This window comes from Coregonus clupeaformis, chromosome 15, assembly GCF_020615455.1.
Source record: "Coregonus clupeaformis isolate EN_2021a chromosome 15, ASM2061545v1, whole genome shotgun sequence".
In the NCBI taxonomy this organism is placed as follows: domain Eukaryota; kingdom Metazoa; phylum Chordata; class Actinopteri; order Salmoniformes; family Salmonidae; genus Coregonus; species Coregonus clupeaformis.
Genome location: NC_059206.1, coordinates 29330732 through 29356937, shown reverse-complemented (window position 1 = coordinate 29356937; position 26206 = coordinate 29330732). Strand labels below are relative to the sequence as shown.

The following is a 26206-nucleotide window of genomic DNA, read 5'->3' as shown; positions in this document are numbered from 1 at the left end:
AGAAATCTAAATTGAATCCATTTTAAATTCAGGCTGTAACACAACAAAATGTGGAAAAAGTCAAGGGGTGTGTATCCTTTCTGAAGGCATGTATATAAACTGTACAAAAAGCTAAAATTATTGTCATCATATTGTCAGTATGAAGGAAGTTCAAGGTAGTTTCACGAGCCAATACTAACTAGCGTTAGCACAGTGACTGGAAGTCTATGGGTATCTGCTAGCATGAAAAACATAGATTTCATCTCGTATGCTAGCAGATACCCATAGACTTCCAGTTATTGCGCTAACGGTAGTTGGCATTGGCTCGCAAAACTACATCGAACTTCCTTCATAATGGACACAGAGACATAAAAATGGTATCCACGAGTTCATCTGACTCTGAGGAAGTATATAAAGGGCCTCTTTGCCCAAATCCCAAAGTATCCCTTTCATGTGGAGTGAGAGGGGGGTCAGAGACGACCATTCAGTGTTCCCTCAGCTTTGGCCAATCCCTTGCATTGAAAGAAGGCATCCTGGCAAGGATCACGACCCAGGAAGGTCTTCAGCATGTCCTTCCCATCCACAGAGCCACCAGCCTCCAGAATCACCCTCCTGTACTCCTTCCCCACCTGATGATAAGATGGGCATACAGAACATGTCAGTCAAACTTTAAGGCTTAAATTCAAGTAAATTCCTCTCGACATAGAGTATTTGGGTACATAAGAGTAGAGCATGATAAATGGTGCAATATTACTCACACAAAAGGTAGCATTCAAAGATGCTTGCCAATCAAATGGAACTTGAAGGCTTAAATTATTTCTTTATAAAATGTATACAATGCCTTGCAAAAGTATTCATCCCCCTTGGCGTTTTTCCTATTTTGTTGCATTACAACCTGTGATTTAAATTGATTTTTATTTGGATTTAATGTAATGGACATACACAAAATAGTCCAAATTGGTGAAGTGGAATGAAAAAAACAACTTGGTGCATGCGTGCATATGTATTCACCCCCTTTGCTATGTAGCCCCTAAATAAGATCTGGTGCAACCAATTACCTTCAGAAGTCACATAATTAGTTAAATAGAGTCCACCTGTGTGCAATATAAGTGTCACATGATCTGTCACATGATCTCAGTCTATATACACATCTGTTCTGAAAGGCCCCAGAGTCTGCAACACCACTAAGCAAGGGGCACCACCAAGCAAGCGGCACCATGAAGACCAAGGAGCTCTCCAAACAGGTCAGGGACAAAGTTGTGGAGAAGTACAGGTCAGGGTTTAACATCCCACGGAGCTCCATTAAATCCATTAATAAAATAGAAAGAATATGGCACCACAACAAAGAGGGACGCCCACCAAAACTCACGGACCAGGCAAGGAGGACATTAATCAGAGAGGCAACAAAGAGACCAAAGATAACCCTGAAGGAGCTGCAAAGCGCCACAGCAGAGATTGGAGTATCTGTCCATAGGACCACTTTAAGCCGTACACTCCACAGAGCTGGGCTTTACGGAAGAGTGGCCAGAAAAAAGCCATTGCTTAAAGAAAAAAATAAGCAAACACGTTTGGTGTTCGCCAAAAGGCATGTGGGAGACTCCCCAAACATATGGAAGAAGGCACTCTGGTCAGATGAGACTAAAATTGAGCTTTTTGGCCATCAAGGAAAACGCTATGTCTGGCGCAAACCCAACACCTCTCATCACCCCGAGAACACCGTCCCCACAGTGAAGCATGGTGGTGGCAGCATCATGCTGTGGGGATGTTTTTCATCGGCATGGACTGGGAAACTGGTCAGAATTGAAGGAATGATGGATGGCGCTAAATACAGGGAAATTCTTGAGGGAAACCTGTTTCAGTCTTCCAGAGATTTGAGACTGGGATGGAGGTTCACCTTCCAGCAGGACAATGACCCTAAGCATACTGCTAAAGTAACACTCGAGTGGTTTAAGGGGAAACATTTAAATGTCTTGGAATGGCCTAGTCAAAGCCCAGATCTCAATCCAATTGAGAATATGTGGTATGACTTAAAGATTGCTGTACACCAGCGGAACCCATCCAACTTGAAGGAGCTGGAGCAGTTTTGCCTTGAAGAATGGGCAAAAATCCCAGTGGCTAGATGTGCCAAGCTTATAGAGACATACCCCAAGAGACATGCAGCTGTAATTGCTGCAAAAGGTGGCTCTACAAAGTATTGACTTTGGGGGGTGAATAGTTATGCACGCTCAAGTTCTGTTGTTTTGTCTTATTTCTTGTTAAAAATACATATATATTTTGCATCTTCAAAGTGGTAGGCATGTTGTGTAAATCAAATGATACAAACCCCCAAAAAATCCATTTTAATTCCAGGTTATAAGGCAACAAAATAGGAAAAATGCCAAGGGGGGTGAATACTTTCGCAAGCCACTGTATGTTAACTCAAGATGAATGGGGAGTGGATTGATTGTGCCACACCTTGGGGTTCATGATTCCTTCCTTTTTGAAACGACTGAAGAAGATGTCCATGGAGTAGACCTCGCTCCACAGGTAGCCATAGTACTGGCCATCGTAGCCCCCAGCCAAGTGACTAAAACTGGCCGTCATATTTGTGCCTGGAGTAAAAAATAATCATGTTGTATTCTTTGAGAACAATAAATCCTTACGGGAGGAACATTTAAATATTTGAATTATAATGTCCATTCATATTCTAATTAAATGGCATTATATTATCACTGGTGTGAGACCTGGAGTTGCGGGGATCCCCAGGATGTCTTGGCAGTGCATGGCGAACACCTCGGCAGTGTCAGCGTGGGACTTGGTGTGCAGAGACTGGTCCACTTTACTGAGCACTACCTGACGCAGGTTCATCAGACCTGAACAAGACAGGCACATGAGTGGGAGTCTATTGGATGTCAAGTTATTTTATGGTATTTTAACAAATATTTTAGATTTGAAGGGAACAAAAATGCATGCTACCAAAGAATATGCACGCTATCCAATATATAGTGCATTCGGAAAGTATACCGACCACTTGACTTTTTCCACATTTTGTTACGTTTCAGCCTTATTCTAAAATGGATTAAATTGTTTTTTTTACCCCTCATCAATCTACACACAATACCCCATAATGACAAAGTAAAACAGGTTTTTAGATATTTGTGCAAATTTACAAAACATATAAAATGTATATCACACTTACACAAGCATTCAGACCCTTTACTCAGTACTTTGTTGAAACACCTTTGGCAACGATTACAGCCTCAAGTCTTCTTGGGTATGTGGCTACAAGCTTGGCACACCTGTATTTGGGGAGTTTCTCCCATTCTTCTCTGCAGATCCTCTCAAGCTTTGTCAGGTTGGATGGGGAGCGTCGTTGCACAGCTATTTTCAGGTCTCTCCAGAGATGTTCGATCGGGTTCAAGTCCGGGCTCTGGCTGGGCCACTCAAGGACATTCAGAGACTTGTCCTGAAGCCACTCTTGCATTGTCTTGGCTGTGTGCTTAGGATCATTGTCCTGCTGGAAGGTGAACATTCGCCCCAGTCAGAGTTCCTGAGCGCTCTGGATCTCGCTGTAAATTTTTTGGTACCCTTCCCCAGATCTGTGCCTCGACACAAACCTGTCTCTGAGCTCTACGGACAATTCCTTCGACCTAATGACTTGGTTTTTGCTCTGACATGCACTGTCAACTGTGGGACGTTATATAGACAGGTGAGTGCCTTTCCAAATCATGTCCAATCAATTGAATTTAACACAGGTGGACTCCAAGTTGCAGAAACATCTCAAGGATGATCAATGGAAACAGGATGCACCTGAGCTCAATTTCGAGTCTCATAGCAAAGGGTCTGAATACTTATGTAAATAAGGTATCTGTTTTTTATTTGTAATACATTTGCAAAACTTTATACAGTGAGGGAAAAAAAGTATTTGATCCCCTGCTGATTTTGTACGTTTGCCCACTGACAAAGACATGATCAGTCTATAATTTTAATGGTAGGTTAATTTGAACAGTGAGAGACAGAATAACAACAAAACAATCCAGAAAAACGCATGTCAAAAATGTTATTAATTGATTTGCATTTTAATGAGGGAAATAAGTATTTGACCCCTCTGCAAAACATGACTTTGCAGATCTTCTCCAAGTCATTAAGGTTTCGAGGCTGATGTTTGGCAACTCGAACCTTCAGCTCCGTCCACAGACTTTCTATGGGATTAAGGTCTGGAGACTGGCTAGGCCACTCCAAGACTTTAATGTGCTTCTTCTTGACCCACTCCTTTGTTGCCTTGGCCGTGTGTTTTAGGTCATTGTCATGCTCCTTCCCTCAGCCATTTTCAATGCCCTGGCTGAGGGAAGGAGGTTCTCACCCAAGATTTGACGGTACATGGCCCCGTCCATCGTCCCTTTGATGCGGTGAAGTTGTCCTGTCCCCTTAGCAGAAAAACACCCCCAAAGCATAATGTTTCCACCTCCATGTTTGACGGTGGGGATGGTGTTCTTGGGGTCATAGGCAGCATTCCTCCTCCTCCAAACACGGCGAATTGAGTTGATGCCAAAGAGCTCAATTTTGGTCTCATCTGACCACAACACTTTCAACCAGTTCTCCTCTGAATCATTCAGATGTTCATTGGCAAACTTCAGACGGCCCTGTATATGTGCTTTCTTGAGCAGGGGGACCTTGCGGGCGCTGCAGGAATTCAGTCCTTCACGGCGTAGTGTTTTACCAATTGTTTTCTTGGTGACTATGGTTCCAGCTGCCTTGAGATCATTAACAAGATCCTCCCGTGTAGTTCTGGGCTGATTCCTCACCGTTCTCATGATCATTGCAAATCCACGAGGTGAGATCCCTGACATGGGATCTCACCTCCCTGACATCCTTGGAGAGCTCTTTGGTCTTGGCCATGGTGGAGAGTTTGGAATCTGATTGATTGCTTCTGTGGACAGGTGTCTTTTATACAGGTAACAAACTGAGATTAGGAGCACTCACTTTAAGAGTGTGCTCCTAATCTCAGTTTGTTACCTGTATAAAATACACCTGGGAGCCAGAAATCTTTCTGATTGAGAGTGGTTCAAATACTTATTTCCCTCATTAAAATGCAAATCAATTCATAAAATTTTTGACATGCGTTTTTCTGGATTTTGTTGTTGTTATTCTGTCTCTCACTGTTCAAATAAACCTACCATTAAAATGATAGACTGATCATTTCTTTGTCAGTGGGCAAACGTACAAAATCAGCAGGGGATCAAATACTTTTTCCCCTCACTGTAAAAACCAGATTTTGCTTTATTATGGGGTATCGTGTGTAGATAGAATAAAAACAATTTAATCAAATTTAGAATAAGGCTGTAACGTAACAAAATGTGGAAAAAGTCAAAGGGTCTGAAGACTTTCCTAAGGCACAATATACAGTACCAGTCAAAAGTTTGTCTTTATTTTTACTACTTTTAACTAGGCTGGTTGTATGTTTTATATACAGTACCAGTCAAATGTTTGGACACACCTACTCATTCCAGGGTGTTTCTTTATTGTCTATATTGTAGAATAATAAGACATCAAAACTATGAAATAACACATATGGAATCATGTAGTAACCAAAAAAGTGTTAAACAAATCAAAATATATGTTATATTTGAGATTCTTCAAATAGCCACCCTTTGCCTTGATAACAGCTTTGCACACTCTTGGCATTCTCTCAACCAGCTTTATGAGGTAGTCACCTGGAATGCATTTCAATTAACAAGTGTGCCTTCTTAAAAGATAATTTGTGGAATTTCTTTCCTTCTTAATGCGTTTCAGCCAATCAGTTGTGTTGTGACAAGGTATACAGAAGATAGCCCTATTTGGTAAAAGACCAAGTCCATATTATGGCAAGAATAGCTCAAATAAGCAAAGAGAAACGACAGTCCATTATTACTTTAAGACATTAAGGTCAGTCAATACGGAACATTTCAAGAACTTTGAAAGTTTCTTCAAGTGCAGTCGCAAAACCCATTAAGCGCTATGATGAAACTGGCTCTCATGAGGACCGCCACAGGAATGGAAGACCCAGAGTTACCTCTGCTGCAGAGGATAAGTTCATTAGAATTACCAGCCTCAGAAATTGCAGCCCAAATAAATATTTCAGTTCAAGTCACAGACACATCTCAACATCAACTGTTCAGAGGGGACTGTGTGAATCAGGCCTTCATGGTCGAATTGCTGCAAAGAAACCACTACTAAAGGACACCAATAAGAAGAAGAGACCTGCTCGGGCAAAGAAACACGAGCAATGGACATGAGACCGGTGGAAATTTATCGTTTGGTCTGGAGTCCAAATTTGATTTTTTTTGTGAGACGTGGTGTGGGTGAACGGATGATATCCGCATGTGTAGTTCACACCGTAAAGCATGGAGGAGGAGCTGTTATGGTATGGGGGTGCTTTGCTGGTGACACTGTCTGTGATTTATTTAGAATTCAAGACACACTTAACCAGCATGGTGACCACAGCATTCTGCAGCGATACGCCATCCCATCTAGTTTGGGCTTAGTGGGACTATCATTTGTTTTTCAACAGGACGACCTGGCCTCCACAATCCCCTGACTTCAACCCAATTGAGACGGTTTGGGATGAGTCGGACGGCAGAGTGAAGGAAAAGCAGCCAACAAGTGCTCAGCATATGTGGGAACTCCATCAAGACTGTTGGAAAAGCATTCCAGGTTACCACCTCATGAAACTGGTTGAGAGAATGCCAAGAGTGTGCAAAGCTATCATCAAGGCAAAGGGTGGCTACTTTGAAGAATCTAAAATATATTTTGATTTGTTTAACACTTTTTTGGTTACTACATGATTCCATATGTGTTATTTCATAGTTTTGATTACTTCACTATTATTCTATTCTAAAAATAAAGAAAAACCCTTGAATGAGTAGGTGTGTCCAAACCTTTGACTGGTACTATATACAGTGGGGAAAAAAAGTATTTAGTCAGCCACCAATTGTGCAAGTTCTCCCACTTAAAAAGATGAGAGAGGCCTGTAATTTTCATCATAGGTACACGTCAACTATGACAGACAAAATGAGGAAAAAAAATCCAGAAAATCACATTGTAGGATTTTTAATGAATATATTTGCAAATTATGGTGGAAAATAAGTATTTGGTCAATAACAAAAGTTTCTCAATACTTTGTTATATACCCTTTGTTGGCAATGACACAGGTCAAACGTTTTCTGTAAGTCTTCACAAGGTTTTCACACACTGTTGCTGGTTTTTGGCCCATTCCTCCATGCAGATCTCCTCTAGAGCGTGATGTTTTGGGGCTGTCGCTGGGCAACACAGACTTTCAACTCCCTCCAAAGATTTTCTATGGGGTTGAGATCTGGAGACTGGCTAGGCCATTCCAGGACCTTGAAATGCTTCTTACGAAGCCACTCCTTCGTTGCCCGGGCGGTGTGTTTGGGATCATTGTCATACTGAAAGACCCAGCCACGTTTCATCTTCAATGCCCTTGCTGATGGAAGGAGGTTTTCACTCAAAATCTCACGATACATGGCCCCATTCATTCTTTCATTTACACGGATCAGTCGTCCTGGTCCCTTTGCAGAAAAACAGCCCCAAAGCATGATGTTTCCACCCCCATGCTTCACAGTAGGTATGGTGTTCTTTGGATGCAACTCAGCATTCTTTGTCCTCCAAACACGACGAGTTGAGTTTTTACCAAAAAGTTATATTTTGGTTTCATCTGACCATATGACATTCTCCCAATCCTCTTCTGGATCATCCAAATGCACTCTAGCACGGGCCTGGACATGTACTGGCTTAAGCAGGGGGACACGTCTGGCACTGCAGGATTTAAGTCCCTGGCGGCGTAGTGTGTTACTGATGGTAAGCTTTGTTACTTTGGTCCCAGCTCTCTGCAGGTCATTCACTAGGTCCCCCCGTGTGGTTCTGGGATTTTTGCTCACCGGTCTTGTGATAATTTTGACCCCACGGGGTGAGATCTTGCGTGGAGCCCCAGATCGAGGGAGATTATCAGTGGTCTTGTATGCCTTCCATTTCCTAATAATTGCTTCCACAGTTGATTTCTTCAAACCAAGCTGCTTACCTATTGCAGATTCAGTCTTCCCAGCCTGGTGCAGGTCTACAATTTTGTTTCTGGTGTCCTTTGACAGCTCTTTGGTCTTGGCCATAGTGGAGTTTGGAGTGTGACTGTTTGAGGTTGTGGACAGGTGTCTTTTATACTGATAACAAGTTCAAACAGGTGCCATTAATACAGGTAACGAGTGGAGGACAGAGGAGCCTCTTAAAGAAGAAGTTACAGGTCTGTGATAGCCAGAAATGTTGCTTGTTTGTAGGTGACCAAATACCTATTTTCCACCATAATTTGCAAATAAATTCATAAAAAATCCTACAATGTGATTTTCTGGATTTTTTTTCCTCAATTTGTCTGTCATAGTTGACGTGTACCTATGATGAAAATTACAGGCCTCTCTCATCTTTTTAAGTGGGAGAACTTGCACAATTGGTGGCTGACTAAATACTTTTTTTCCCCACTGTATATATACTATGGCCAAGACCACTGTATATATACACTCCACTATGGCCAAGACCAAAGAGCTGTCAAAGGACACCAGAAACAACATTGTAGACCTGCACCAGGCTGGGAAGACTGAATCTGCAATAGGTAAGCAGCTTGGTTTGAAGAAATCAACTGTGGGAGCAATTATTAGGAAATGGAAGACATACAATACCACTGATAATCTCCCTCGATCTGGGGCTCCACGCAAGATCTCACCCCGTGGGGTCAAAATGATCACAAGAGCAGTGAGCAAAAATCCTAGAACCACACAGGGGGACCTAGTGAATGACCTGCAGAGAGCTGGGACCAAAGTAACAAAGCCTATCATCAGTAACACACTACGCCGCCAGTGACTCAAATCCTGCATTGCCAGACGTGTCCCCCTGCTTAAGCCAGTACGTGTCCAGGCCCATCTGAAGTTTGCTAGAGTGCATTTGGATGATCCAGAAGAGGATTGGGAGAATGTCATAAGGTCAGATGAAACCAAAACTCAACTCGTCGTGTTTGGAGGACAAAGAATGCTGAGTTGCATCCAAAGAACACCATACCTACTGTGAAGCATGGGGGTGGAAACATCATGCTTTGGGGCTGTTTTTCTGCAAAGGGACCAGGTCGACTGATCCGTGTAAAGGAAAGAATGAATGGGGCCATGTATCGTGAGATTTTGAGTGAAAACCTCCTTCCATCAGCAAGGGCATTGAAGATGAAACGTGGCTGGGTCTTTCAGCATGACAATGATCCCAAACACACCGCCCGGGCAACTAAGGAGTGGCTTCGGAAGAAGCATTTCAAGGTCCTGGAGTAGCCTAACCAGTCTCCAGATCTCAACCCCATAGAAAAATCTTTGGAGGGAGTTGAAAGTCCGTGTTGCCCAGCGACAGCCCCAAAACATCACTGCTCTAGAGGAGATCTGCATGGAGGAATGGGCCAAAATACCAGCAACAGTGTGTGAAAACCTTGTGAAGACTTACAGAAAACGTTTGACCTGTGTCATTGCCAACAAAGGGTATATAACAAAGTATTGAGAAACTTTTGTTATTGACCAAATACTTATTTTCCACCATAATTTGCAAATAAATTCATAAAAAATCCTACAATGTGATTTTCTGGAGAAAAAAAATCTCATTTTGTCTGTCATAGTTGACGTGTTCCTATGATGAAAATTACAGGCCTCTCTCATCTTTTTAAGTGGGAGAACTTGCACAATTGGTGGCTGACTAAATACTTTTTTCCCCCACTGTATATATATAGGAATGTGATGAAAGAAATAAACGCTGAAATAAATCATTCTCTCTACTATTATTCGGACATTTCACATTCTTAAAATAAAGTGGTTATTGTCCATTTGGAAGACCCATTTGCGACCAAGCTTTAACTTCCTGACTGATGTCTTGAGATGTTGCTTCAATATATCCACATAATTTTCCTTCCTCATGATGCCATCTATTTTGTGAAGGGCACCAGTCCCTCCTGCAGCAAAGCACCCCCACAGCATGATGCTGCCACCCCCGTGCATCACAGTTGGGATGGTGTTCTTCGGCTTGCAAGGCCCCCCCCTTTTTCCTCCAAACGTAACGATGGTCATTATGGCCAAACAGTTATATTTTTGTTTCATCAGACCAGAGGACATTTCTCCAAAAAGTACGATCTTTGTCCCCATGTGCAGTTGCAAACCTTAGTCTGCCTTTTTTTATGGCGGTTTTGGAGCAGTGGCTTCTTCTTTGCTGATCGGCCTTTCAGGTTATGTCGATATAGGACTCGTTTTACTGTGGATATAGATACTTTTGTACCTGTTTCCTCCAGCATCTTCACAAGGTCCTTTGCTGTTGTTCTGGGATTGATCTGCACTTTTCGCACCAAAGTACGTACATCTCTAGGAGACAGAACGCGTCTCCTTCCTGAGTGGTATGACGGCTGCGTGGTCCCATGGCGTTTATACTTGCGTACTATTGTTTGTACAGATGAACGTGGTACCTTCAGGCATTTGGAAATTGCTCCCAAGGATGAACCAGACTTGTGGAGGTCTACAATCTTTTTCTGAGGTCTTGGCTGATTTCTTTTGATTTTCCCATGATGTCAAGCAAAGAGGCACTGAGTTTGAAGGTAGGTCTTGAAATTCATCCACAGGTACACCTCCAATTGTCTCAAATTATGTCAATTAGCCTATCAGAAGCTTCTAAAGCCATGACATAATTTTCTGGAATTTTCCAAGCTGTTTAAAGGCACAGTCAACTTAGTGTATGTAAACTTCTGACCCACTGGAATTGTGATACAGTGAATTATAAGTGAAATAATCTGTCTGTAAACAATTGTTGGAAAATTACTTGTGTCATGCACAAAGTAGATGTCCTAACTGACTTGCCAAAACTATAGTTTGCTAACAACAAAATTGTGGAGTGGTTGAAAAACAAGTTGTATTGACTACAACCTAAGTGTATGTAGACTTCCAACTTCAACTATATATATATATATATATATATATATATTGTGATGTCACGAGAGGCTGTGTCCTGGAGGGACGTTACATCCCCCTGAGGTGGCTGCAAACCCAGACAGCTATGGCTCCATCTGCTGGTATGGTCGGGATCTCCACCCCTCTATGGCCAATCTTCCCACGCAGCTGAAACAAATGAGGAGCTGATGAGCTGAAGGTTTGGGAAGGGAAGAGACACAGTCTCCAACCTGGGCTCTCTGGAGGACAAGAGTGCTGCACGTCCACTTCCATGAGGAATCTAAGGATTTGGAGATACTTACCTTTGGGAAATACTCACCTTTGGATATATGCACCTGTGGAAATACGTGAGAGACATTTGGAAGGACTTTTTGCTGGGTTGGCCACTAGCTGCAACGTGGACTACAGTAAGGCTGGGGAAAAGTTATCTGAGCGAGTGAGAGTTATGACTTTGGATGTGGAAGAGACATCCCTGAACTGTTAACCCTTAAAGAGCCACAAGAGAACAGAATTTTGTTATATTTTCGTTAATTTCCCAAGACCTATAATAAAATCCTTGTTTTGTTTGAACCTTGTCTCCTTGCACTACTTGAGCAATCCCGCTGAAAGCTGTGTAGCCTCTCGTGACGTCACAGATGGTGGAGAATACAGGCATGCTCAAGCGTTAATAGTGCATGTCAGAGGAGGATACCGAAGGTTTGATCACCCAGTTTTCCAAGTTGGACGTAGGCTCCCCGCCGACTGAAATGGAGGACATATTGAAAGCCCTTGTTGCTGGCCAGCAAGCCCAGATGCAAGCAAACGTGGCTCTCTTGGAGGAGCAAAAGAAAGCCAACCTTCTGAAGGCAGAGGAATTGCAGTTGCAGAGACAGAGGGTGGTCCAAAATACCCGCCCAATAAAGGCAAGTGACTTTATATCTAAGATGGGAGCTACCGATGACATTGAGGCATACCTGCATGCATTTGAGGCCACGGCCACTAGGGAAGCCTGGCCCAAGCAACAGTGGGTTGGTCTGTTAGCCCCCTTTCTAACCGGGGAATCGCTGAATGCTGTCCGGGACCTGGGCCCTGACCAGGTTACTGACTATGATGCCCTGAAGTCTGAGATCCTCAGCAGATATGGACTCACAAAGTTTGGTATGGCCCAGCGCTTTCACAGCTGGACCTTCCAACCAGACCAACCTCCTCGGGCGCAGATGCATGAACTTGTCCGAATCGCAAGGAAATGGCTGGATCCGCAGAGGAATCCAGCAGCGGCGGTGGTGGAGGCCGTTGTGGTGGATCGTTACCTACGCGCCCTGCCTTATGAGGCAAAACGGTTCATCAGTCAACAGGCCTTGACCACGGCTGATCTGACCGTGGAAGCTGTGGAAAAGTACCAGGCCACAGCGGAGATGCTGAATGCTTCCCGAAAAGACCCCAGGAGTGCGGCCCCACCACAAATGGGAAGAACCCGTCCAAAGGACCCCCAAGGTCTCGAACCCAGCCACGTCAGGACTTATCCCGGCTCCAGGGGGAGCCAGAAACCAGACGGGTCCAAGAAGAGTACACCAGGAGGGGGGAAACTTCGACAGTGTTACCGGTGTGGGGAGATGGGACATATCTCCTGGCAGTGTGGGAAACCAGCCGATGAACCTATGCCCACTGCGGAGTCCTCCAGCTCAGCACCCACACACCGTTTTGCCTCGCTCTTGGGAGTCGTAGATGGCGGCCCAGATCGACCCCCCACCTGCCCGGTAACTGTGAATCACCATGATGTGGAGGCCTTACTGGATTCTGGTAGCCGGGCCACCCTGGTGCGTAAGGATTTGGTGGGCCCAACGTGTCTGACCCCGGGGAAAGTCCTCCCAGTTTCCTGTGTCCATGGGGACACCAGAGAATACCCCATTACTGAACTTACAATGACCAGCACACGGGGAACCATACACACGACGGCGGGGGTGGTTGATTCCCTCCCCGTCCCTGTCCTAATTGGACGAGACTGCCCAGCCTTTTACCCACTCTGGAGAGAGTCTCAGGAGAGGATAACCCGAGTACCTCGGAAACGGAGAGGCAAGACTCATCCTGGGAAGGCTCCGGTGCAATCCTCCGAGTTACTCACTCCCGCCCGGGCTCTGATAGGGATGGCAGGTGCCCAGACCGACACAGAGACGGAGCTACAGAATCTGGACAAAGAACTGTCTGGTCTGAAGGGGACCGCTGAGAGGTATCGTTTGTTAAAGCAACAGTTAGACATGAAGACAGAAGAGTTAGATATCCTCCAGGCTAAACTCCAACAGAGCTCCTTCCCTAAGCAACAGGAGGAGCTGGAGAGGCTGCGCAGGACCATCGAGGAGTGTGAGGAGACCCTGCGCAGTAGTAAGGAGGTCCAGAAGAAGGCAGAGGAGAAGTACAAGGTGTTGGAGAACAAGATGAAGAATGCGGAGGCAGAGAGAGAGAAGGAACTGAAAGCTGCTCAACAGAAGCTAAACTCTGCTAAAACCAAGGCTGATGCGTTCAGTAAGAAACTCAAGGAGAGACAACAGGAGGCTGAGTCCCTGGTCCTAGAGTTGGAGGAGTTGAAGAGAGAGCAGTCTGGCAAGCACCACGGCAATGCGGACGCCCTCTCCCGGCGTGATGCCTTCTTCGCTGCCTTTACCCCGACGAGGACGTCGGTCCCGAGGAGGGGGATGTGTGATGTCACGAGAGGCTGTGTCCTGGAGGGACGTTACATCCCCTGAGGTGGCTGCAAACCCAGACAGCTATGGCTCCATCTGCTGGTATGGTCGGGATCTCCACCCCCTCTATGGCCAATCTTCCCACGCAGCTGAAACAAATGAGGAGCTGATGAGCTGAAGGTTTGGGAAGGGAAGAGACACAGTCTCCAACCTGGGCTCTCTGGAGGACAAGAGTGCTGCACGTCCACTTCCATGAGGAATCTAAGGATTTGGAGATACTTACCTTTGGGAAATACTCACCTTTGGATATATGCACCTGTGGAAATACGTGAGAGACATTTGGAAGGACTTTTTGCTGGGTTGGCCACTAGCTGCAACGTGGACTACAGTAAGGCTGGGGAAAAGTTATCTGAGCGAGTGAGAGTTATGACTTTGGATGTGGAAGAGACATCCCTGAACTGTTAACCCTTAAAGAGCCACAAGAGAACAGAATTTTGTTATATTTTCGTTAATTTCCCAAGACCTATAATAAAATCCTTGTTTTGTTTGAACCTTGTCTCCTTGCACTACTTGAGCAATCCCGCTGAAAGCTGTGTAGCCTCTCGTGACGTCACAATATATATATATATATATATATATATATATCCAGTAGGATAGATCCAATAGGATAGATGCACTACTCACTTCTTAGTTACCTTATTACAGTGTATGTGTGACCTCTGACCTGTGTTGGCGACTCGGGAGGCGATGAGTTTGTTGAGCAAGTTGTCGGGGATGGGGCTGCCGTCTTTGTAGTGGCGAGACATCCTCCTCAGGGGCTCCTTCTCCCATACCCAGTTCTCCAGCATCTGAGATGGCACCTCCACAAAGTCCGTCTCCACCAGGGTCCCACTGAACTCTGAGAACATCGTCTAGGGAAGGAGTCATGGAGATCAGAATACACGTTACCACTTCAGGACCATACTGGTGATAATTTCATCAAGGCTAGTGTTTAGTGTGCACCCCATGAAATGGGTGTGCGCTTGACTTCAAAATGTATGCTATTGGTATGCTACTGAATATCCTCCCCAGCAGACAAGCCTACCCTAGAGCAGAGCTCGTGCATGACGTGGCCAAACTCGTGGAAGAAGGTCTCCACCTCGTGGTGCTGCAACAGAGCGGGCCAGCCTTTCGTAGGCTTGGTGAAGTTGGCCACCATAGCCGCCACCGGCAGCATACGTTTCCCATCAGGCCCCAGGCAGCCCGGCTGGAGCCCAAAGCAGGCAGCATGACCGTACTTCCCTTCTCTGGAGAGAGGACACAAGGTAAATGACTCAACATCAAGCACGGTATGAATCACACTCTGAACCTTCACATTTGCCACGATAGTATGCTATTGTAGCTTCAACGAGAGCAACTATCCCTGCATCGCTACCAGGAGTGTACAACTATAGCCCGATAGCACCCCAGAGTCCTGCTGATGTTCATATTTCCCTGGCCTTTCACCTGGGATGCAGGTCCAAGTAGAACCAGCCGATCTCCTCCCCAGTGGCCGTGTCCAGTACAGAATAGAGGCTGACATTGTCGTGCCACACATGGGCGCTGTTTTCCCGCTTAAAGGTGAGGCCCAGCAGTTGCTGGTAGATACTGAGCAACCCCTCCGTCACCACCTCCAGAGGGAAGTACTCGATTAGCTTGTCCTTGTCTACAGCAAACTTCACCTGCTCCACCTGGTTCATGTAGTAGGGCATGTCCCAGGCATTGATCTGTCCATCGAAGGCCTTGCCCCGCATGGCGCATTCCCTCTTCTTCAGGGCCAGGATATACTTCCTTTCCTTGATTCCCACCGGCTTCAGTTTCGCGTAGAACTCATCTGTGAAGTAGGGGACATGGAAATTATATCAAAATGGAGTGAATGACACCTCACCTCAATTTCAATAAGCGTTTTCTTTATTTTATTTTTTGTCAGTGCTAGAGAAGTTATTGAAGCACACAATTTGAATAACAGAGGCAGCTGACTGAGCAACATTTTTCAGATCTGACTATTGGTAAGGCATTACCTATTTATTATAGGTAATATCTATATCTGAATACTGTGTAATAAAGTTCTACATTGATTTATTGATATTTGTCAGGCATACAGAAAACTGATAGGCTATTCATATAATACGTAATTCCATCTCTATGAGGTTACTGTTGAGCAATAAGAGTTTTTGCCATATTGACACACAGTGGGGGGTCAAGTTGTTTAGTCAGGTAAAAGGTAATACCTAGAAAGCATGCCACGTTGTTGGTATTCTTGGCCATGTTCATCTCAAGCACACAGTTGGCGTGGGTACTGAAACCCAGTAGCTGTGCCACCTTTGACCTCAGCTCAATCAACTGCTCCAGAATGACTGTGTTTACCTGCAACAAGACAAAATATTACCTGGAAATAGAACACTTTCAGGAAGTCTGGCACACGTGGTCATAAATACTGCATGTTGACTTTTATGAGAACTCTCTGAACTCTATCAATAAGTAAACTGGTATTGGGAATGCCCTGAAATAGTTGGCTAAACTTATTATATTATTGAATTTTTTAGGGTGGCTTGATTTCTGAAGGAACTGCACTCCTTGGCACCCTTATAATTACAAATGTTGTTATTGTAGACGCCAAGTGGCAAACCAACATTGATTACAAATCAATCAATCAATTGATCAATCAATTAATCAACCAACCAAACAAACAACAAATCAATCAATAAAACAATACATGAATCAATTACAAATGTAATTTGTATAGCTCTTTTTACAAATACATGTAGACCAAGAGCAGGTGGTTTTACCTCCTTACACCTGCTATGGAAAGCAGTCTCCATCTTCCTCCTGGTCTCAGCCACGTGGCACCTCTTCATCAGAGGGTAGTAGTGAGGGTATGCCAGGGTTACCTTGTACCGCCTGTCCTCCGTCTTCTCCAGACCATTCAGATAGCTATCCGCTAGGCCACCTTTGAGGTAAAAAGCAGGAGTCAAAACCCAAATATTCAGAGAAACATGGTAATGATATATAAAGGATACTTGACAAGGATATATGAAGGATATATTATGACAAGGATATATTACGACAAGGAAATATGAAGGACAATCATAGATAGTAGTTTAATTTCTTTTAGTGCTGGTTCTGCTTACTTAGTTCATTTTCACTGAATGTTAGATACGTGTTTTCCTCATTTAGATTTTGGTTGAAGTCGATTGAGAGTTCACTGATGAGTTTTGACAATCTTTTGACTTCCTAGAGAGAGAAGAAATTACCACATTGTTATGAGAACTCTACAATGTCGAAAGTATAGACTGTTTGACTTTCAGCACTACAAATCACATAACAGCCACATATCAAATCTTCAAACAAATGTAATGTTGTTTTCAGCACTTAAGCGCCACTGAGGAATCCTGTCCCTTATGTGTATGCAACTCCAAAGTTTGTATTACCTCCTGTATATCCTTTGACAAGTGCAATCCATTCCTCTTTCCTAATGTGATAAGACGGTCTAAGAATCTCTTGGCCTCAGGCGTTAGATTGTCCAGCTGCTTCTCCTGCAAGAAAAAATCAGACCACTCTCTGAGGATGCACTTGTGCCATGTTGGCAGAACATTTAATATTTCCCATATGTCCCATTGAATACCTCTGGTGCGATTCTGTGTTTGTTTGTGTGTCTCTGTCTGTCTGCCTGTGGTGCCAGACCGTTATCGGGATCAAATTACTGTAGGCTAAATATGAACCAATGGTATCAAACGAGGGCACATTTAGAATGCCAAAGCCAACAACTTAATTACATAACACCTTAAAATAACCTTGAAATAAATATTATTTGGCTCCCTCCATACTTTGTCATAAATGATTTTGGCCATATGTGTATGTATATCTTGTACCTATATTAGTTAGTTAATAGGCAGTTAATTAGTTAGTTAGTACAGTATGTAGTTAGTTGTACCTGCAAGGCAATCACTCTGTGAAACACATCTTCCCTCATACTCATCTCCACATCAAAGTCAGACAGCTTCTTGTCTGCTTCTGTGCTCGCTGAGCGCACCTCCTTACAAGCAGACACGTACTGGGGAAAATCCAGAACATGGCGCTGTGCTGGGGAACAAATGCAGGCAAGATAAAGGTGGCATATTCAACTGGTCCAGAGTAGACTATAGAAATACATTATAGATTAGTGGTCCAGGGAAGAAACAAAACGAGGTTTGTGCTCAAACAACTGGAGCAGAAGTGTTGCCTAAAAATGAGTAATTACTGCATAAAAATATGAAGCGAGAGAAATCGGCATATAAAAAGTTTGATTTTACTGTTTCAACATTAAAAACAAGTTTGTGACCTTTTAATCAACAAAGATCAGTGTGGCCCAGATCAGACAATAACTTACCTGCATATATTAATTTGGCATTAGCCAGGGCTTTTAAGGTGTTTTCAAAGGACACCTGTTCTACATCCAGAGATCCGATGTCATCGTAGACCTGTTTGATCCTCTGGACCAGGCTCTCTGTCATGTTCTTGATCTGATCTGGGGTCAGGTCCCATCTCAGGGTGTTCCTGTTGTTGCAGTCTGCTGTGCTAGCTACTGCAGCGGCATTGGAACAGTTTTTGGCAGCAGGTAACACCATCCCATTCTGCAGGGTCATTCTCACACTGGGTTTAGAACCAAACACTCTGGAGAGAAAATAAAATCATTACAAAAAAAACGACAAAATGTGCATGACATTACATTTGCAACTTTTTGTACATTTCATATAACCTCAGGGTGATTTCATTCACTTTAAATACTGTAAATTCTAGGAAACACACTGGAATGCTAAGAAATACAAGGAAATATTTATCTTAAACTCTAACCATCACACGCACCCATACTTAGACTAAATGACACCAGTCTTTTTAAAGTAATGATTACGTTAGGTTACAACAGTGGTCACACACCAGTAGATCGCGACTGGTCGATCTTTAAGGCATTCCTAGTCAATCACCAAAAATGTCTGTAGAAAAGCCAACGACAAAGGCTTGCGCTCCTTTTTTTCGTGTTGCGCTGTTGGTTTTAGGTGCACTTGATTCAGAAGCCCTGCACACCCGGTGGACCAGGAGATCTGTGGCTAAATCGAGTGCGCCTACTGCGCTGGCCAATCGGACAGCTCAAATCACCATGCCAACAGCTTGCACGAACCCGGCCACTGCAAAGTTTGATACCAGCCTACGTGAGATTTCATGACTTTTAAAACCATGATCAGAAAGAGACTGTCAAAGAATAAAGCAAATAGTTGCTGTTTTTATGAGTGAGTTCATGTCTACGTTTTTATTCAGCACTGTCAACACTGTTTTTATTCAACACAAAACTTGGCTACTAAACATAAAATGCGCTTCTCCCTACGTCCACTCGCGCTGCAGATGCAATGAATGAGTGAGTAGCCAAGTGTATCGACAGCCCTGCGTTTTTATTATTATTAGCAGCTCGTCATGTCTATTTTAATAAAGAGGCATATTTCACTTTCTCTGGTCATAGGAACAACATGAAGTTGTGCATGAGGCAGGTGAGGTGCGACTCGAGTTTCGCCATCAGGTGGAAGACGGTGTCCCCTCTCTCTGGTCAGTCACCGGAGGAAAGAAAGGAGAGAGCAGGGACCGTGAGAGTCTTTCCCTCCCTCCGCTGAGACTAATGCCGTGTTCAAAACAACTGGAAACTCGGAAATCTCCTACTTCCGACTTCAGTGCATTCAAGACAACTGGTAATTCAAGTCGGAAACTCTGGCATCTTTTCTAGAGCTCCGACTTTCCGACCTGAAGATCACTGACGTCATGATTTGACCTCGTTCCCGGTCCCCCTCAGCTGTGCCTTGCAAGTGCTACACCAACTGATCTATTCTATTATCAAAGCTTGAGTTTTGAAATATATTTTTGGTCTGAGAAGAACAATATTGGCAGGCCAGGCACATAGCCAATATGCTTTGATAATGTATTAGGCCTACTGCAAAAACCTAATTCCTACAGAACTGTTTTTATTAGGTTAATGTTACATTATTTTAAGTCATGTTTGAAAAATAAAACTGAGCGGTAGATCTTGGCTTGCTTTTTGACTGCAAAAATGATCTTGACTCAGAAGAGTGACCGCTGGGTTAGAAGATAGACTGTAAATACTTCATGTCAGATGCTATTTGCTTATATTAATGGCCTTCAAGACTTTCACACGATTGTCACTACCACTTGGATACATTTACTCAGATGACTGACAAATGATCCCACAACACATACAGTTGAAGTCGGAAGTTTACATACACTTAGATTGGAGTTATTAAAACTTGTTTTTCAACCACTCCACAAATGTCTTGTTCACAAACTATAGTTTTGGCAAGTCGGTTAGGACATTTACTTTGTGCATGACACAAGTAATTTTTCCAACAATTGTTTACAGACAGATTATTTCACTTATAATTCACTGTGTCACAATTCCAGTGGGTCAGAAGTTTACATACACTAAGTTGACTGTGCCTTTATACAGCTTGGAAAATTCCAGAAAATTATGTCATGGTTTATGAAGCTTCTGATAGGCTAATTGACATCATTTGAGTCAATTGGAGGTGTACCTGTGGATGTATTTCATGGCCTATCTTCAAACTAAGTGCCTCTTTGCTTGACATCATGGAAAAATCAAAAGAAATCAGCCAAGACCTCAGAAAAAAAATTGTAGACCTCCACAAATCTGGTTCATCCTTGGGAGCAATTTCCAAACGCCTGAAGGTACCATTTTCATCTGTACAAACAATAGTACGCAAGTATAAACACCATGGGACCATGCAGCCGTCATACCGCTCAGGAAGGAGACACGTTCTGTCTCCTAGATATGAACATACTTTGGTGCGAAAAGTGCAAATCAATCCCAGAACAACAGCAAAGGACCTTGTGAAGATGCTGGAGGAAACAGGTACAAATGTATCTATATCCACAGTAAAACGAGTCCTATATCGACATAACCTGAAAGGCCGCTCAGCAAGGAAGAAGCCACTGCTCCAAAACCGCCATAAAAAAGCCAGACTACGGTTTGCAACTGCACATGGTTTGCAACTGCACATGGGGAAAAATATCATACTTTTTGGAGAAATGTCCTCTGGTCTGATGAAACAAAAATAGAACTGTTTGGCCATAATGACCATCGTTATGTTTGGAGGAAAAAGGCGGTTGCTTGCAAGCAGAAGAACACCATCCCAACCGTGAAGCACGGGGGTGGCAGCATCATGCTGTGGGAGTGCAAGCCATTGCCTTTTTCCTCCAAACATAACGATGGTCAAGGAGGAATGGGCCAAAATTCACCCAACTTATTGTGGGAAGCTTGTGGAAGGCTACCCGAAACGTTTGACCCAAGTTAAACAATTTAAAGGCAATGCTACCAAATACTAATTGAGTGTATGTAAACTTCTGACCCACTGGGAATGTGATGAAAGAAATAAAAGCTGAAATAAATCATTCTCTCTACTATTATTCTGACATTTCACATTCTTAAAATAAAGTGGTGATCCTAACTGACCTAAAACAGGGAATTTTTACTAGGATTAATGTCATGAGCCCTCTCACTCCACTGGGTTACCACCTTAAGTTGTTTCCACTCTGCTCACCACTCTCTCTCTACTCAGCCTAACTAGCTCCACCTGTCCCTGCTCTGCTCGGCTCTAATTACTCTGCCAGCTGCGCTGCATTACCCACTAACCTCTCCCAGTATTTATAGCCCTGTCTTTCAGCTCTCCTTTGTCAGATCGTCTGCAAAGCTCACACCCGAACCTGTTTGCTCGCGCTTCTGGCTCACCCTGGTTTTGTGACCCCGGACCTGCCTGTTTTTGGGATACTCTTCTGCCTCAGGAGATCCAGACCTGCTTCTGCCATTACGACTCCTGACTACTCTTCAATCCCCGTAACTCTGACCAGCCTTCTGCCTTGCTACTACGTATTTTGGATTTCCCTTGAACTGTACTGCTGCCTGGTTTCATTCCGCCCGTTGTGTCTGTGTTTCCTCCCCCAGGACTTCTGGACCACCAACCACCGGCGTCATCGGACGTATCGCTGCCACTGGGGGAGGCACAGACCCAGCACATCGGACGGGATAACCCCTGGAGCCTTCACTCACTCCCTACATCCCTTTCCCCTTAAGTTTAAATAAACTTTCTGGTGTGACGCAATTGTGGTCCTCTTGTCGTCTGTCTGAACCGTGACAGTACGATCTGACCATCATGGACTCAGCGCACACTTCCCCCGACATGGAAACCGAAGAGCCTGAGCAACCCACCGCCATGCTACGCCTGGAACACACTGAGAGAGAGCTAGGCCGCATGAGCGGCGTCATCTCCCTCTCTGCTTCAGGTCGGCCACCAACAGCATCAGCAGTTCCAGCAGCACCAGCAGCAGTCCCAGCAGCAGCAACAACAACTCGCCATGATCATTCAACTCCTCACCAACCTGACCCCAGCCAGTCTGCCCACCAGCCCTGCCCCCGAGTTACCTGCCCCGGTCATTGCAGCCGCTGCTCGGAACCCAAGATTGGAAACCCCGAGCGGTTCAACGGCGATTCAACCCAGGTCCGGCCATTCCTGACTAGCTGCCGACTTCAGTTCTCCTTGCAGCCAAGGACCTTCGCCACGGAGGGGGCTAAAGTTGGGTATGCCATCACTCACCTGACGGGCCGAGCTCGACTCTGGGGAACAGCAGAGTTCGAACGTCAAACCCCCCGCATGTGCAACCTTCGACCTGTTTGCTGAGGAGATGCTGAAGGTGTTTGACCTGGATTCCCCCAACCGCAGAGGCGTCTCGTGAACTGTTCAGTATTCGACAAGGCAGACGTACAGTCGCAGACCATTCCATCGACTTCCGAACCCTGGCTAGACGAAGTTCTTGGAACACACCATCGTTGGTGGACGCGTTCTTCCATAGTTTGGCTGACTATATCAAGGACGAGTTGGTCTCCCATGAACTGCCTTCCACTCTTGATGAAGCCATCGCACTGACTGTCAGGATCGACAGTAGGATACAGACCCGTCGTCGTGGGAGGGGGCGCCAAGGTCCACCTACTACCGGCATTCGGAGAGATCCGACTGGGCTCCTGTCATCTACTGCCACTCACCCAGGTCAGCTTGATCAGTCTGAGCCTATGGAGATTGGGCGAGCCTCTCTCACTCCTGCAGAGCGCCAGCGACGCTCACCTCAAACCTCTGCCTCTATTGTGGAGGTGATGGACATCGTGTGGTAACCTGCCCTTTAAAGGGCCGAAGCTCACCGGGCATAGGGGGAGTCCGGTTGAGTTCAATGACCATCCAGTCCTCCGACCGCAAACCCCTGCTGCAAGTTCACCTCCGCCTCCCTGACTCAACTCACACCCTGGCTGCTCTGGTGGATTCTGGCGCCGAAGCCAACATAATGGACATCAAGCTGGCACGCCAACTGGGACTGGAGAACCTCCGTTTGACACCTCCTATTCCTGCCCGGGCACTGGACGGACACTTACTCGGATCGGTCACTCATGTCACGGCCCCGGTCTCGATGGGTCTGTCCGGAAACCATCAAGAAACTATCCAGTTTCACCTGCTCCCCTCTCCAGGCCAACCCCTCATCCTGGGTTACCCCATGGCTCCGCCGGCACAACCCTCAGCTCGACTGGGTGACCGGGGTGATCAGGGAGTGGGGAGAGGACTGCCACCGAACCTGCCTGCTTGCCGCCGCCTACCCCTCGGCCAGTACCTACTAACTCCGCTCCTGACCCCTCCAAGGACCCTGTGTCGATTCTGCCAAGTCCCTGCATCGTTGCAGCTCTGACCTGGGCTGTTGAGGAACAGGTGCTGGAGGCTCTCCGTAACCAGCCAGGTCCCAGCACTTGCCCAGCTGACCGCCTTTTTGTCCCCGAAGACCTGAGGTCCCAGGTCGTTCAGTGGGGACATGACTCCCGCCCTAGCTTGTCACCCTGGCTCCACCCGCACCACAACCTGCTCGCCCAGAGGTTCTGGTGGCCCTCTCTGAGGAAGGATGTACGGGAATTCGTCCAAGCCTGCCCCATCTGCAACCAACACAAGTCGTTCTGCCAGCCCCAGCCGGATTGCTGCAGCCCCTGCCTGTGCCCAGGAGTCCGCTGGTCCCTGCTGCGCCTTGTCCTCCTCCTCCACGGCTCGTCGATGGTGGTCTGGTTTACACCGTCCGCCGCCTGCTTCGGTCCAGACGGAGGGGTAGGGGTCTCCAGTACCTCATTGACTGGGAGGGCTATGGACCTGAGGAAAGGACCTGGGTGCCAGCTAGTCGGATTGTGGATAGGACTCTCATCACCGCTTTCCACCAACGGCATCCTGATCAACCTGCAATCCGTAGGGGCCGCCCCAGAGGGATCCCTAACCGTCCTGCCCGCTCGGCTTCCTGTCCTGTGCCTGATCCTGTCTCGGGACCTGTCCCATCTCCCGACCACGGCCCTCCGGCTTCCTCCGAGGATGAGGACGTTCGCTCGGACCGTTCGGAGGAGTTCTAGCCCTCCTCCGGCTCCCCTCCTCCCGCCCGGCGTGGTGTTGCTCTTGGGACTTCTGGGGCCGTCCCTTGGGGGGGGGTTCTGTCATGAGCCCTCTCACTCCACTGGGTTACCACCTTAAGTTGTTTCCACTCTGCTCACCACTCTCTCTCTACTCAGCCTAACTAGCTCCACCTGTCCCTGCTCTGCTCGGCTCTAATTACTCTGCCAGCTGCGCTGCATTACCCACTAACCTCTCCCAGTATTTATAGCCCTGTCTTTCAGCTCTCCTTTGTCAGATCGTCTGCAAAGCTCACACCCGGAACCTGTTTGCTCGCGCTTCTGGCTCACCCTGGTTTTGTGACCCCGGACCTGCCTGTTTTTGGGATACTCTTCTGCCTCAGGAGATCCAGACCTGCTTCTGCCATTACGACTCCTGACTACTCTTCAATCCCGGTAACTCTGACCAGCCTTCTGCCTTGCTACTACGTATTTTGGATTTCCCTTGAACTGTACTGCTGCCTGGTTTCATTCCGCCCCGTTGTGTCTGTGTTTCCTCCCCCCCCCCAGGACTTCTGGACCACCAACCACCGGGCGTCATCGGACGCATCGCTGCCACTGGGGGGAGGCACAGACCCAGCACATCGGACGGGATAACCCCTGGAGCCTTCACTCACTCCCTACATCCCTTTCCCCTTAAGTTTAAATAAACTTTCTGGTGTGACGCAATTGTGGTCCTCTTGTCGTCTGTCTGAACCGTGACAATTAAATGTCAGGAATTGTGAAAAACTGAGTTTAAATGTATTTGGCTAAGGTGTATGTAAACTTCCGACTTCAACTGTATTAGTGAAAATGGTTACAGGCCTAGATAACCGTGAGATGATAGTAGGCTATGTCATTAAAATGGCTTTGTTGTGGCTATTAAAATATAATACATATAAAAAATATATAAAAGCAAAACGTAATTAAATTTAGCTGAAGTTGCCATAGGTTACTGTAGCAGTCATTTCAGAGGGAAAGGGATAGAAATAGCTTGTTGCAGTGTGCTATCTTTCCAAGAATAGACAATGTGACATTGCCAATGTTACAGTACACAGAAAAAAAGTGTCTCTCCTTTTTACCTCAAATGACTCAAGGTTATAAAAGCTATATATGATGAAACACTGTTATTAACTGTTTTGCTACACTGTAACAACTAGTAGCTCTACAATGTTGCAGTGCAGTGCGAGAACTTTCTGTTAGATTGTCTCTGGGCTGTTCTGTGGGCTTAAGGAATGTAACATTGCCAATGTACTACACAGTAGTTCTAACACAGTTGTTGTAACACTGGCTGGAAGGAACATATCAAGAACATGTATCCTATCAAGTGCAAGCGCCTATACCTTCTATACCCTTGAGTCATTGCGAAACAGATTAAGTAAACAAACAATACATTATTGAAGGTCATAAGCAAAGCCACGGAACTTGAACTACCCAACAACCCCAATACAGACACATGCTGCGCATTTTTTCCCTGGCTAACGATGACCATCCAGCCAGCCAGCCGACTTATTTGCATGACCTCAACAGCAATGTGATGGAAACTTGATATGCGCTCATAAAATGTAAAATGGGCTGGCGTACATAAGTTACATACTCAACGTCCAACCTTAAAAAAAAATGGTAACTGGACTTAAAGTGTAGTTTTACGGCTTTAACAGCAACAAAATAATGTTATACTCTCCATACTTTAAATCTTTAGAAGACCTGGAGAGCTCATAGTTATCTTGTTTCATAGCTTGCAGGGTATGCCTATAAAAGCCACACATGATTCATGCCTTTGGTTAATTATAGTGCCCCCCTCAGATATGGCAACTACTCACACACAGCAACATCAATAATTAATGTGCAATTAACAAACACGAGCACGACTTTGACAGTAGCCTACCTGCAAAGCGTTCGGCACACTACAATTCTTATCGAACACATGCCAGCAGCAAGTTCATGCAGTTTTTTGCGTGCAATTCGCAAACCCGCTCTCCTCCAACCTCTCCTGTACTTGACAGCTCCAGCATTGAACGATAATGAGCTCCAGTCCTACTATTATGAATAGGTTCACTTCCGTTGTGAGATGC

At 45.4% G+C, this 26206-nt stretch overlaps 1 protein-coding gene across 3 annotated transcripts; it reads right to left on the bottom strand.

Annotated features, from left to right (window-relative positions):
- nln (neurolysin (metallopeptidase M3 family)) lies at positions 1–26170 on the bottom strand. Of its 3 annotated transcripts, none has more exons than XM_041898540.1 (13): positions 26105–26170; positions 18006–18289; positions 17571–17719; positions 17068–17172; positions 16768–16870; positions 16426–16586; positions 15868–16003; positions 15104–15470; positions 14703–14904; positions 14343–14529; positions 2703–2831; positions 2434–2570; positions 1–608 (listed from the first exon to the last, which is right to left on the bottom strand). In XM_041898540.1, the coding sequence occupies exons 2-13, from the start codon at positions 18259–18261 to the stop codon at positions 450–452; spliced, it is 2091 nt and encodes a 696-aa protein (XP_041754474.1). In that variant the 5' UTR covers positions 18262–18289; positions 26105–26170; the 3' UTR covers positions 1–449. The 3 variants fall into 3 exon arrangements, with proteins under 3 accessions (XP_041754474.1, XP_041754472.1, XP_041754473.1); XM_041898538.1 differs by having other exon boundaries at positions 26020–26151; XM_041898539.1 differs by lacking the exons at positions 2434–2570; positions 2703–2831 and having other exon boundaries at positions 26020–26151.
- Positions 26171–26206: the final 36 nt, after the last annotated feature.